This window comes from Chinchilla lanigera, unplaced genomic scaffold (assembly GCF_000276665.1).
Source record: "Chinchilla lanigera isolate Chin_1 unplaced genomic scaffold, ChiLan1.0 scaffold00024, whole genome shotgun sequence".
Lineage (NCBI taxonomy): Eukaryota > Metazoa > Chordata > Mammalia > Rodentia > Chinchillidae > Chinchilla > Chinchilla lanigera.
In genome coordinates this window covers 5,023,030-5,036,865 of record NW_004955425.1, presented here as the reverse complement: position 1 = coordinate 5,036,865, position 13,836 = coordinate 5,023,030, and the positions used below count along the sequence as shown (strand labels likewise).

Sequence of the window (13,836 nt, the reverse complement as noted above, 5' to 3'; positions counted from 1 at the left end):
GTTTTTCTCCGGTACCAGGAACCGAACTCACGACCTTGCGCATGCCAGGCAGGCGCTTTTGCCGCTGAGCTAAATCCCCAGCCCCTGGTAAGGTTCTTAAGAGGATGGAACCAAGGCAGATACTAATGAGACAGACCTTAATTGACTGTAGGAAACAGAAGTCTTGGATTCTTACTAATTCATGTGAAAAGAAAGACTTAAAACTTTATTTGATAAACTTTACTATGATTGTATACATTTTGTAGTTTTTTTCACTTCTTTTTGTAAATGCCTTCAAATCGTGTATACAACACTAACACTTGTTAGACCATTTTAAATAGCCTTAGTATTTTTATTTTATAAAACGTGAAATGCATTTTTATAGCCAATCTTATTAGTAATCCATACTTTCTTTAAAATGTGTTTTATGATGATGCAGTATATAAATGTTATTATTCCTTTTGTTAGAAATTCAGTTAGAGGCTTTGTTAGAGGCCATGTGACCTGGTTTCATTTGGATTTTGGTATACCTCTGATATATTAAGACCTCTGTTCCCTGTCAAATCAGAGTTTCCTCCTGCATGAAGTGCATAATACTTGGCCACCCTGTGTAATGGATATATTTAAAAGTTACAAATAGACTATTTTCTTTTAAAAAGTAAGAAAGTAAATGAACACTAAATTATTTTTCTATGCAATTCAGTTTTTCTTTTAAACATTTTTTGTTTATATGCAACATTTCTAAAGTTAACCTACTTCTGTTAAAAACTTAGGCAAGATCTTTTTCTTACTCTGAGGTTATCTTTCTACCACAGTTGCACAGTATCCTTTTGAAGACCATAACCCACCACAGCTAGAACTTATCAAACCTTTTTGTGAAGATCTTGACCAATGGCTAAGTGAAGATGACAATCATGTTGCAGCAATTCACTGTAAAGCTGGAAAGGGACGGACTGGTGTAATGATTTGTGCATATTTATTACATCGGGGCAAATTTTTAAAGGCACAAGAGGCCCTAGATTTCTATGGAGAAGTAAGGACCAGAGACAAAAAGGTAAGTTATATTTGATGTTTTTCTTTCCTCTTCTTAGGTCCAAGAATTCATTGAAATAAAGATGTTATACTTTTTCTGTTTTTCCCTCTTCTGTTTTCTTGAGGTATAACTAACAGGTAAAAGCTATGCAGTATATATTTAGAGTGCATAAGATGATGTTTTGATAAATGTATAAATTGGGAAGTGGTCACCACAGTCAAACTTCTTAACATCTTGATCATCTTACATAGTTAACCTCTCTACACTGAAGTGAGAAACCTGCTCATCAATTTTAAAGTATAGGATACATTATTAACTATGGTCACCATTGTGTCTAACAGAAACTTGTTACCTTTGCATACTCCCATTATTCCCTATCCACACCTCCTAAAAAATAGATTTTACAAAGATAGTTGTTAATGCTTATTTCTTTAAGTTTCTCACTCTGTTGCTTCCTCAACTTCTATTTGAGCAAACAGCTGATTCCTTTAATTTTCTGTTCATGCTGCCATTTTTATACAATTCTAACATATCTTACTCAACTGTGTTTGGTCTCACAAAATCCTTATAAAATAGCATTTAAAAAAATTTAATAGCAGCTGGGCGTGGTGGTGCATGACTATAATCCCAGCACTCAGGAGGCTGAAGCAGGAGGATTGTTTTGAGTTGGAGGCCAGCCTGGGTTACAAAGTGAGTTCAAGGCCCACCTGAACTGCATAGCGAGATTCTGTCTCAAAAAGATGCAAAAAATGAGAAAGAAAAAAGAAAACAATTTAATAGCAGATTAATTAAAAGCAAGCTTGATATTTCTGAAGCTTGCTTTGAGAATAAAATATGTTTGGATAATAACCTGAATCCTGTTAGCTAATAAAGTGTGAGCTTTTATAATAAATAAAAATCACTCTTCACTATGCATATTCACAAACATAGTTACCCATTAAATTAGTTACAATTAGATCAGAGATTCTTTGATTATTCAGAAAATTTAAGATTTGAAAATTAGTCACAAATTTAATTTTGTAGTACACTTGAAAATAAACTTTTGACAGAAATTTTACAACAATATCAGAGGATCAGTAAATGTTGGATGGCAAGACAAAACATGTTAGCACTTAATCCAAAGAATTTTTATACATTTCTCCACCTCCAAGAAGGACAAAACCCAAACCACTCCAGAGAGATGAAGAAATTCATTTAGAGAGCTCCAGGGAAGAAGACATCACCACTTTACCTGAAAATTTATTCCAGCTTTAATAATTTTTATAATGAGTCAAATTCTCCTTCAGGTTAGGGCAGTTTCTTCTTGACTTCAAAACAGAAATAGAATTGGCCGTACACACTGTCTTAAGGTGTGTAGTTGTAGCAGTTCCTCAGTCCTGTACTTCTTCCTCATCTAGTGTTTTCTAACCCTTTGTCTATGTGACTTCGAATTTTCCCTAAGGATGCCAAAGTATTTATTGGTGATAGTTCATAAAATTTAATATTAGAAATCAGGTAAAAAGGTTTTCTTGAAAAAAATAGAAAAGTTGTATAATAAGCCAGAACACTAGATTTAAGCTAGGGGCTCTTAAGTGACTTTTAAAAATTGGATGAAAGGTATACATGTTCTCCCACCATACAGGTGCATGGTGTACATAAACACAAAATTTTGCTTAGGGTTTCATTGTGCTGAAATTTTTTTAAAAACATGGACAGAACCTGCATTAGAATATTATCTCACCTTTTTTCCATGTAAAAATCAGTGAGAGCAATGAATAAATCTTGTATAGCACAAAAATTAACCAAAGTGAAGTTTATTTTGCTTAGTACCTAATTTTAACAAAAGGACTACTGCTGTTCTTTAACTCTTAAAAAATTTTTTTTGAGATGGGATCTCACCCTGTAGTGTAGGGTAGCCTAGGCTGTATAGCCTAGGCTGGCCTCAAACTTGAGGCAATCCTCCTGATTTACCGTCCTGAGTGCTAGGATTACAGGAATGCACCACCATGCCTAGCTTTAACTTTTTAAAATAAGTCGAAAGTATGCCATTGTCTCTGAAATTGTTATGATTTTTTGGGTGGGGGTGATTACTGAACATTGAACCCAGGGCCAAGCATATGTTAGGCAAGTGCTCCACCTCTGAGCGACACCCCCAACTCTGAGTCATCTTTAATCAATTTTAACTTTGTTTTGGTTCTTACAAGTTCTGAAAACCCTGTTGCACAAATAAAAGAACAAATAAAATCTGTAGATTCTTTTGCCCAACAAAAGTAGGCTTGTGTCAAGAAATAGGGAGTTCTGGGGCTGGGGATTTAGCTCAGTGGCAAAAGCGCCTGCCTGGCAAGCGCAAGGCCGTGAGTTCGGTTCCCGGTACCGGAGAAAAACCAAAAAAAAAAAAAGAAATAGGGAGTTCTTAGCTGGGTATGGTGGCAAATGCCTGTAATTCCTGCACTGTGGGAGGCTGAAGCAAGGATCACAAGTTCAAACCCAACCTTGGCAACTTAGTGATTTAGTAAGACCCTGGGGTTCAACCCTTAGCACTGAAAAAAAAAAAACTCTTTTCAGATATATTCATATTGCATCATTTTCTTTGCCTTCAAATTAATGGATCAGTTTTGGCAAGAGCTGTATCACTAATGCTGTATTAGGAAGGAAAGGATTATGACTCTATATTTCACTTTAAAGTTGAAGAATTAAATTCTTTAAAAAGAGTTTGTATTTCACTTACTAAACAGCATTATCTGGTTGTGGAGTGTATCTTCCAAATGTCATTGAACTTGTCTGTAGCAAAAAAACTTTATAGTTGCTCCCATTTCGTGACAAAATCTCTCAAGAAACTCCTGACTGAAAGTCTTGGCTTTCCTTGACAACAGTAGCTTTTTCTTGACAGGTCTTGCACAGGCTGTGATTTAAAGTTTGGCATGCATGAAGCAATAGAAAACTTTTACAACAATAGATAAGGTTTCTTTGAGGGTGAAGGTGAGTCTGGCACCCCAGTGCATATGGATGAATAAAGCAGTAAGTGATGGTAGTGTGGAGGCCATCTTTCTTCACCATAGCAGCAAAGCCAGATGTACTGCCAGATAATGAGTATTATCTGCCTATAGAATATGGAAATTTCTTCAATGAAAGTTTTCTTTTTTACTTTTTCTTTGTTTTTAAACAAAGAAATATCACCATTTTGAAAATGTTAATTTGTTTTTTTCTTTTTCTTTTTGAGACAGGGTCTCACTCTGTAATCTAGGCTGGTTGTAAACCAATTATGTAGCCCAGGCTAGCCTCAAACTCAAGGTGGTCCTCCTGCCTCAGCTCCTGAGTGCTGGAATTATAGATGTGTGCCACCATGCTCAGCAATGTTAATGTTTTCTAAAATTTCTAAAAATGCCTTCAAAGTAGGAATTATTTGTTGATTGTGTCATTATGTGTGCATTTCTTGCAAGTTAGTAGCTGGCTATACCAAGAAGTCATATGCTGAAAGAAAGTGGTACTTCTAATCTTTTATGGCCCCTTTTCATAATTTTAGAAAAACATAGCAATTTTTTGGAATGGGTGAAATTATTTGATAGTGGTACTGTACATAGTGATTTTACTTTTCTGATGCATTGTATGTGTATGTGTGACCATTTGTAAAATAATTTGCCTTTGTCACGTTCGTCTGTGTTGACTTTTTTGTTTGATATTAGTCAGTAGCCTAGTAGGGTGTTTTACTGAAGGGTTTTTGAGTTGAGGTAAAGTTTTGTAATGGTCTAGACTTTTCTAAGCTCTGCCTTCACACGTGCTTTCTTCTTTCTTTTCTGTACACACATGTATACATTCTCTAACAGAGGAGTTTCTTCAGAATAGTTAGCTATGTGCTACTAATGGGGAACACTTGACATATGAGAAGCATTTGGAATATTGTATCTCATGTTCAGGGATAAAAGGAAAACCCAAGGCTGCTTAAGCTTTCTTGTATTTTATTTTCTCTGTTTCCAATTCAAGTTAAATCCAAGAGAAGTATCCATAATCAAAAAGTGAGAATGTGCTTTTATTTGTCAGTGGTAAGATACTAAGTCATCACAATCTGTTAACACACTCAGAACTGTTTTCTTCTAGAGTTGAGGAGAGAATGTTTAATGAAAAGACAAGATTGTGAAGTCAGGCCAGAGTGAAAAGACAGCTAAGTACTATGAAAATAAGTAAGGTCTATAACATCATGACATAAAATGTATTAATACCGACTTTAGTAGAAGTGCTCTAGGCTTTACATGTTTACCATTCTGTGTATAGGTTGGCATCTCCCTTAACTGTGAAGGTAGTGGGCTAATAATAATTAGAAAATGGATATATATGTATGAACTATTTGGGATCTACTTAGTAAAAAAAAATTGTTATACTTAGCTATTATAAGACTCAGTTAAGTAATTTAACTGAAGTTGGTCACTGTGTTTTTATTATGTCCTTGTTTATTTTTAAAAGGCCAAAAAATTAAGATTTATTTCATTGAACGATTGTGTTTGCATTTCAGGTTGAAACAGCATTAGAAAGCTAGATAAACTAGATAAATGTCTTAAGATTATTGAGGTTCCCCTCTACTCATAGGAGTGTTCTTTTATTTTCTAGGTGATGAAAACAGGCTCAAAAAGATTAAATGTTGTGATCAGTACTATCTAAACAGTTAATGATAGCAGTCAGAGTAAAATTGGAGTTTCCTACTACATTTTAAAATTTTTCTACATTGTCAAGTTCACAAATCTTGAAGCTGCAAAAAACTTTAGAAATTGTTCATGATAATCTGCAAGTCTTCTTTACAGGGTTAATGCTGATGAAATAGATCCATTTTGAAAGGCTTCTTGGTTTATAGTCTTTTTTTATAGAAGCTAGAGAGTTTAGTGACTCTTGATTTAAGAAGAATGACAGTGAGGCTGTTAATGTTGTAAATATAATGCTTCCTTAAAATTTTTGCAATTTAATTGTCTTACAGCTTTTGTTTACCTAAGGATTAGCATGCTAATGATAACAAATGCATTTTTAACCTTTTGTGAATAACTGATTTCATCATAGGAAAACTTAGTTGAGTATGGCGATGTTACTGTTATGTGAAATCTTTTCTAAGAAGTGTTTTGGGGGTGGGTAGGGGCTGTTCTGGGTATTGAACTCCATGGCCTTCGCACTGGGCTACATCTCCAGCCTTTCTTTTAATATAAGTTTGAGACAGGGTCCTGCTAAGTTGCCTAAGCTAGGCTCAGATTGTAAATCTTGTGCCTCAGCCTCCCATAGTGCTGGGCCTGAGAAATATCTTATAATAAATCTAATTGATCACCTACTTTCATTTCTGAAATATCTGAAAATGTTTTGCTTCTTGCTAATATGTTCTTTTTAGATAAAGCCTGTGGATGGCAGTTTTGTAATTGGTGAGCCACTATTGGAGGTGCTTACATTTTTATGAAGGATTGGTCCTCTACCCCTTTTGTGGTGCTGGGGACCCTAACCCAGAGCTTCTCACCAGTAGACAAGCATACAAACACTGAGCTGTGCCCCTTGCCAGGACTAATTTCATTAGAACTCCTTTCAATGTTATTTTGCTTGTATCCTTAATTTTAATTATAGAGAAACATTACCTAACTGAAGAAAAATTCGTGTTTTGGCGACATTTTCATAGGAGCAGAATTGCCCTCCCCTTCTTGTTTTGAAGAGAGAAGAGACAGTGGTCATGTTTTCATGAAAACATTTTTTGTTTTTAGTGGGTTGTAGTGTACACACTTGTAATCCCAGCACTTAGGAAGCGGAGGCAGGAGGATTGGAAGTTCAAGGGCAGTTTGGGCAGTTTAGTGAGAACCTGTTTCAAAAAACAAACAGACGGATAGAGAGATATAAGCTGGAGATATAGCTCAGTGAAAGAGTATTACTAGTTCAATTAATTCCCAGTACTGTTTAAAAAAATTCTATATTTTGCAGAGACAGTCTTAATAATTTGACCTGGTCTTGACATAGTCTCAGCGGATGAGGTACAAATTAGATGGTAGGACCATCAGTTCAAGCTGACCTTAAACTGTGGCCTTGTGTTAGTAATGCCCAAATAATACTTGAGGGTTGCAGAGAAGTCATACCATTTGGTACCTCATATAAAGAAAAAGTTCTGAGAGTCAAGATGCTTGTTTGGGGAAAAACTATCATTCATTCAGTAACTTATAAGAAAACAACAGTGAAACACTTCCCTAGGTATCATTCATTCATATATTTCAGGTTTTGCTTTAGGCCTCCAAAAAACACATGCTGCAGGGCAATTTTTAGGGATGGTTTCCATCTATCCTGTGCTCCACACTGTCTGCATATGTACTTTTTTTGAGACAGGGTCTCACTTTGTAGTTCAGACTGGCCTTAACGGGTGACCTTGAACTCACAGTGTTCCTTTTGCCTCAGCCTCACAGCCTCCTCAGTGCTGGGATTACAGGCATTGTACCATTACACTTGGCAATTCCTTGGAAAACTTGTGAAGAGTTTTCATAGATGGAAAAAAATGAAAGCTCAAAAGGTTATGACTTCATTCAAATTATGTATTTAGTATACTTGCTGTTAGTAAAATGCCAGTATACCTGAGCAAAAGTTTTAGACTCAGATTTCACATTTAGCTCCAGATTCTGGTTTTTTTCTGGTACCAGGAATCGAACTCATGACCTTGTGTTTGTCAGGCAGGTGCTGTGCCACTGAGATAAATCCCCAGCCCCTAGATTCTGGTTTTGAGTGAGATAATTATGTGTAGCAAGACTTTTCTTTTTATCCTTAAAATAGCTGATTGTATGTATCTTGTGAAGTTGTTGCAGTGTTAGAAACATGTAGAACATTGTAGAACATGTAGAAACATGTGGAACTACTGTTACATGTTTTCATTGTAACAGTAACCATTTATACGAACCATAATTTTCCTTTGTTGAATTAATATTCTGTAATCTTGTTGTGATCATTCTGAAATGTAGATTTCCAAGCTTCAAGCCAACACTGTTATGTTGAAACGTCTACATTATTTCTGAGTTCAGAAGCACCAGTGAAGAGTACTCAAGTAGGAAATTACTTTTTAAATTGATAAATATAGATTGTGAACTTATCTTAAAGAAGATCCGAGAGTATTGATGCACAGATACAAATATAGTACATATCTAGTGTTGTGGTTTTAAGCTAATACTGTGGTCTGACAGCATTATGTTAGAAAACATGGAACCCTTAACAGTTGGCTGCTTGTATACCTTTATACCTTAATCTGATGATGCTAGCATATTTTTTAAAAGAGAAAACCAAGAAAGTACAATTTAGGGGAAATTAAATAGCTTGGCCCAATGTAAGAATGAATGTAGAAGCAAGGGAATTATAAGAGGTAAGAGGGAAAAAAGGAGGTTAGGGCTATATTTTTGTGAGTGATTTATAGTAAGTGATAAATTGTTCTTATTTGGGTGAATACCAGGATACCATTTAACATTTGAATTAATTGGATGTGTGATTAATCTGATACTTCGGGGTGATTATTCCGAGAGTGGTATAAAAGATACATTGGAGAATAAATTTTCAGTGGTTTATTAGTTAGATACCTATGGCCAGATAGCAAGAAGAAACAAATAGAAAGGCCACCGAAAGCTTGGACTGATACTTGAAGTGGGACTTAAGAGTCCATGTCTGGATCTTGGCACTGAATAGATGTGTCAGAATTAAAGAGGAGTATTCTAAATAAACTTAATGTCTAGATTGTGTGTGTGTGTGTGTGCACGTGCATGTTTGTTCCACCTGCAGGTAGTTCACCTGGCGACTTACTGTGTCAGTCTAACCTCCACTCTGCTGCCTAGACCTTTGCCATAGAATTGGGGTTCCCTCACTTTTTTTGTAACCCTATGTAAATCACTGCTATCTTGGAGCAGTATTTCTTTGCTCTAGCAAGAAGAAAATGGCAGAGTAGTAAAGTGGTTGAGTGGAAGCTCTGAAGTTTATAATTTTGGTTCAGCTGGTATTTATACATGTCATTTACCTAGTGTTGACAACTACTCAACACTGGTTCATGTATTCTTTATGCTTGTCTAGCTCTTTTTGGCAAGGATTAACTTGAGTATAAGACCTGCATTATAAGCATACTAACAATCACTTGCTACTTAAGAAAACTTTGTGTACCATTGTATACAAACTTATCCTAACAGTGAAGATAAAGAGAAAACAATCTGTTATCCAACAAAAAAATGACTTCATCTTATAGACTTGCCTTGACTTGAAAAGGTTTTCCATTTTATTTTTTGAGTAGATAATAAATTCATATGGTTGAAAAGCTTAAATGCTTCAAAAAAGTATCCTTCCTATACATTTTCCATTTGTAATTTCTTGTAATCTGTTTAGTAATTCTGAAGTATATCTTCTTGTTTTTTTCCTTGTTTTATTTTACTTTATTTTTTTATGAGTGCATGTTTGTAGTACTCATAAAAAATGAATGCATTTATCCTGAATACATTTATCCTGGGGAGTTGGTACAGTATACATCATGTTTTAATTTTTTTTTTTCTTGTCCTCTACCCCTCCCAACCCTCCCTGTATTGTATTTTGATGAACATGAGTGACAGGTTGTTTGCTGAAATTACATTGAATAATGTGTAAGAAAACATTTTAAATTACATTTAAACATTTTTGTTTGTTGTTTGTTTTTTGAGGCAGGGTCTCACTATGTAGTGCAGTCTGGTCTTGAACTTGCTTATGTAGCCCAGGCTGGCCTTGAATTCACGTTGATTCTCTTACCTCAGCCTCTGGAGTGCTGGGATTACAGGCGTGCGCCACCATGCCCAGCTACATTTAAACATTTTTAAATTTTAAGGTTACTGTTTGTTTTAGAAAGGGTCTGGCCGAGGCTGGCCTTGAACTCTTGGGCTCAAGCAATCTTCTTGGCTTGCCTAAGTCACATTGTGGAATAGAAAAAAACTTTAAGAGAGGTATAGTTTAATACTTCATCTGCTCATCATCATTAGTGAATGAACAGAGTAGATTTTTTTCTTTAAATATCTCAGATTCCTCCTTTACTTATCATGTGATTATATATTTTAAGCATTTTTAGTAATATTTTCTAAAACATGTTTATACTTCCCTAGTTTCTTCAAAAGAGATGTATGTAAGCACAGGGAAATCTTCGGATCTGTTAGTAGGTTGTTACATTCCTTTACGTCATCTGAGCACTCCTGTTTTTGTAGGGCTCTATGGTCGGCATCACTATTTGTTACTGCTCTTTTCTGCCTCTTAAAGACAGTATGCCCCTACTTAGTTTGTTCATTCTGATACATTTTTGCTTGGAAAGTAGTAGGTAATCAAATCTATGAGGAAGTATGTATTTAATAAGAGGCCATAAATTCTTGTGGGGAGCCTTGGTATAAAGAGCATAACTGCAGTGCAGAGGCTTTTGACAAGTTATTTTGGATAATCAGTGACCTTCGCTTATTGGGTTAATGGGTCAGAGTATTGTTTTGATCTTTGAAAAATGAGGTTTTATAACAATTGTATTTTAAGGAAGAAAGTTATTCTAATATTTTCCTTTGTATTGATATTGCTCTGATTTAATTTGTTGCTGAGCTGGATTTAAATACTAATCACTTAAAGTCAAATTTTTAAGGTGTATATGTTCTTCAATGGGTACAGCCCAGTTAAAATAGCAATTTAGTGAAATAACTATAATGGAACTTTTCTTTTGAATTTGGCTTCTCTTTTTTTTTCTGTTTACCAGGGAGTAACTATTCCCAGTCAGAGGCGCTATGTGTATTATTATAGCTACCTGTTAAAGAATCACCTGGATTATAGACCAGTGGCACTGTTGTTTCACAAGATGATGTTTGAAACTATTCCAATGTTCAGTGGCGGAACTTGCAGTAAGTGCTCTAAATTCTCATCCTTCCACATGTTGGAACACTTTTCTTGACATATCTAGAAGTACAGTATATGTAAACATTTAGAAAGAAAATTAACACATTTAAAATTTACGCAGGAGAGTATATTTCTGAAGTATCTGAATTAGCTCCATTGTTCGCCTCATTGGGCTAAAGAGGCCAAGAACAATGGGTTTTAATGTTCTTGAAGCCAAATTACATTTGTGAAAGAAATTTTTTTATGCTACCACCACCAAATTCAGCCTAAATTCTGGCCAGATGACTTGACAAATCTGTCCGATTAGAGGTTCAGTGTGAGAGTGACACTGATATTTACTGTTTTACTGGTCTTGGTGCAGGGACCAATTCCTTGAAAAGAGTAGATGTTGACAGTAATGGTGACAAGATAATAAGGAACAGAAGTGGTAAGACATATTAGCAAGCTCAAGTATGAGTAACGAATAAGGTTGAATCAGTGTGTGGTGTTTTAGCGAAAACTTGGGTTTAGGTCTAAATTTTAGTTCCTAGATTAGCCAATAAGGTATTGTTCGATCCCAGGCATATCATCTACATTTCTGAGTTCACTCATCAAGAAAATGGAGGTTGAAATATGAAACTTTCTGGATAAGAAGTAAATGTACACCATGTCATTGATGTCTGCCTCTAATCTATTTCTCTCTTGTAGCCTAATCTCTATATGCTTGCTTTAGTGATCTTGATCATGTTCTGCTTCTGTGCTTCTCTTGGTTAAGAGTTCTTAGCTAGACTGATAGGAATCTTAATACCTGGACCCAAAAACAGTTGATTAAAAGAGAATACATAAAAGGAATTATTGTCCAGTCCTGTAAAAGATGAGACTTTTTGTTCTGAAACAGGAACTTAAATACCACATGGAAGTGGTCATGTTTTTATTTTTAGGAAATACATTTTATTAGAATTTAGATGATAATTCTGTAGTTTTTTTTTTCCTTTTTTTAGTACTGGGAATCGAACTCAGGACCTTGCACTTGGCAGATGGGCACTTGTGCCACTGAGCTATATATCCCTGGCCCTTTGTAGTTTCTTGATTAAGATAACTACATTACTTTTTCTTTTAATACCTTTAATATTACTTCAGTGATACTGTACATTACCAGTGATTTTAGGTATTAGCTTTGCATTTTAAAAATATTCATGTAATTAAAGTTTTTTTATTCCTATATTAGTTTATACCTAGAAAATTAAGTTTCTGATATTGTTTTTATTTGTCAGAGAAATGCAGTCACCCTCACCAAATCTTTAATGTATTCTAAGAGCAAGGCAACTTAACAAAGACCACAGATTTATTAATACAATGTAGTAAGGGTATCTAAGGAACCTCACTGATTTTTTTTTTTAAATCTTGATACAATTAAAAATGTTGCCGAATGCAAAGCATGGGGCTGATGGAGATGATTGACACAGGAACTTAACAGATTCATAAGGGAGAAAGGAAAATGAATAAAAAATAGTGTTTTTCTGTAGTACAGATACCGCTGTAAAAGCTAAACGAGAGGTATTATGGAGAAAATACCAAGAGAGAACATTTACGTCAGTTATCTTATATAGTACAACTTTTTCACATTAGCCTCTATGAAAAAGATTTCTTGTCATTTCTACTCTGCCTGCCTATATTTAATCCCAATTTTGTTTTGTTGGTCTCAGTATTCCATTTACATTTCTAGACTTAAAATTATAGACTGTGGAAATCTTTTCCAGTTCTCTTTTTATGCACCGTGGTCTAATGTTACGTATTGAGGCTTTATTACAAACAAGTAATTGTTAAAATGGAGGTTGTATGTATAAATTATAAATGCTATATTCACAAAAGAAAGTTTTGGAGATTGTCAAACAGTCTCATAAAGAAAGTCTACCAGCTCTTTATTGAACACTGGAGAGAGCATGTAGTTTAGCTTAGTCAGCAGTAGGAAATGGCTGGAACTGAAGTACATCAGAAGGAAATAAACTGGACAAAGAAATGTAATGACAGAACAGAATAGGAGTGAAATGTGTGACTGAGTGTTAGAGGATTGTAAATAGGTATGTCAGGTTTGCTTTGATAAATACTATAGTGTCATGATAATACTAAAGGCTTAAACCATGTTTTAAGGACAGTTGTGTAGAAAGTTGTGATTGCAGGGGAAATAGAAAGAAAATCAGTAATGTGACTTTGTCTTAAGCCACATGTGCTAGAGAAATCAAATAGAATTCATTTAGTTTTGATTTTGCTGTTCATGTCCAAAGATTTTGTCAAATGTTTGATTCTGTTCAAATGGATGATTCATGAGAAGGAGAAAGAAAAGCAAATCTGAGATTTGGGGATATGGATATAAATATTTTGGTTTTAAATCTGATGAAGGTAAGCGATACTTACTGGGTACTTCAGTATAACTTTAAATATAGATGGAAAATAATATCTAGTATTTTGGGAAGCAACACTAAAGACTTTCATGTAAACGTGTGGAGGGAAAGGGTAGGAAGGATTAGAGGAAGGCAGAGGGTAGATTGAGATGAGGTGACAACTTGGGTTTAGGACAAACAAGGGGAATCAGTGAGCAATAAAGTATCCTTTGCAAAGTTGTCAGGGGTTAGCAATCCTTTTCTTTTTTAAAAAGAAAATATTCTTATTATTATTAATTTTTTTTTTTTGGTGGTGGTACTTGAGATTGAACCCAGAGCTCTTCACATGCTAAGCAAGCCTTTTACCACTGAGCTACAGTCTCTAGCCCTTTTTATTTTATTTTATTTTTTGTTTTGAGACAGGGTTATGCTAAGTTGCTTAGGTTGGTCTTGAACTTGAGATCTCCTGCCTCAACCTCCCAAGTACCTGGGATTATAGGCAGGTACCATAGTGCCTGGCAATTTTCTTAATATTCCTAAGTGGAGAAAAATTTAATTGTATTCTGTATATATAAAAGTGTTAAAGATGTTGAGGAAGCTGATCAAAATAGTTTTCTGTCAGGATTATAT

At 35.0% G+C, this 13,836-nt stretch overlaps 1 protein-coding gene across 1 annotated transcript in view; it reads left to right on the top strand.

Annotated features, from left to right (window-relative positions):
* Positions 1 to 13,836, top strand: part of Pten (phosphatase and tensin homolog) — a gene marked incomplete at its 5' end in the record, with an annotated part of 84,019 nt that overhangs the window by 54,964 nt on the left and 15,219 nt on the right. The window contains 2 exons of the mRNA XM_013514767.1: positions 795 to 1,033; positions 10,710 to 10,851. Coding sequence (XP_013370221.1) covers positions 795 to 1,033; positions 10,710 to 10,851 — 381 coding nt within the window. The remainder of the gene's footprint in view (positions 1 to 794; positions 1,034 to 10,709; positions 10,852 to 13,836) is intronic.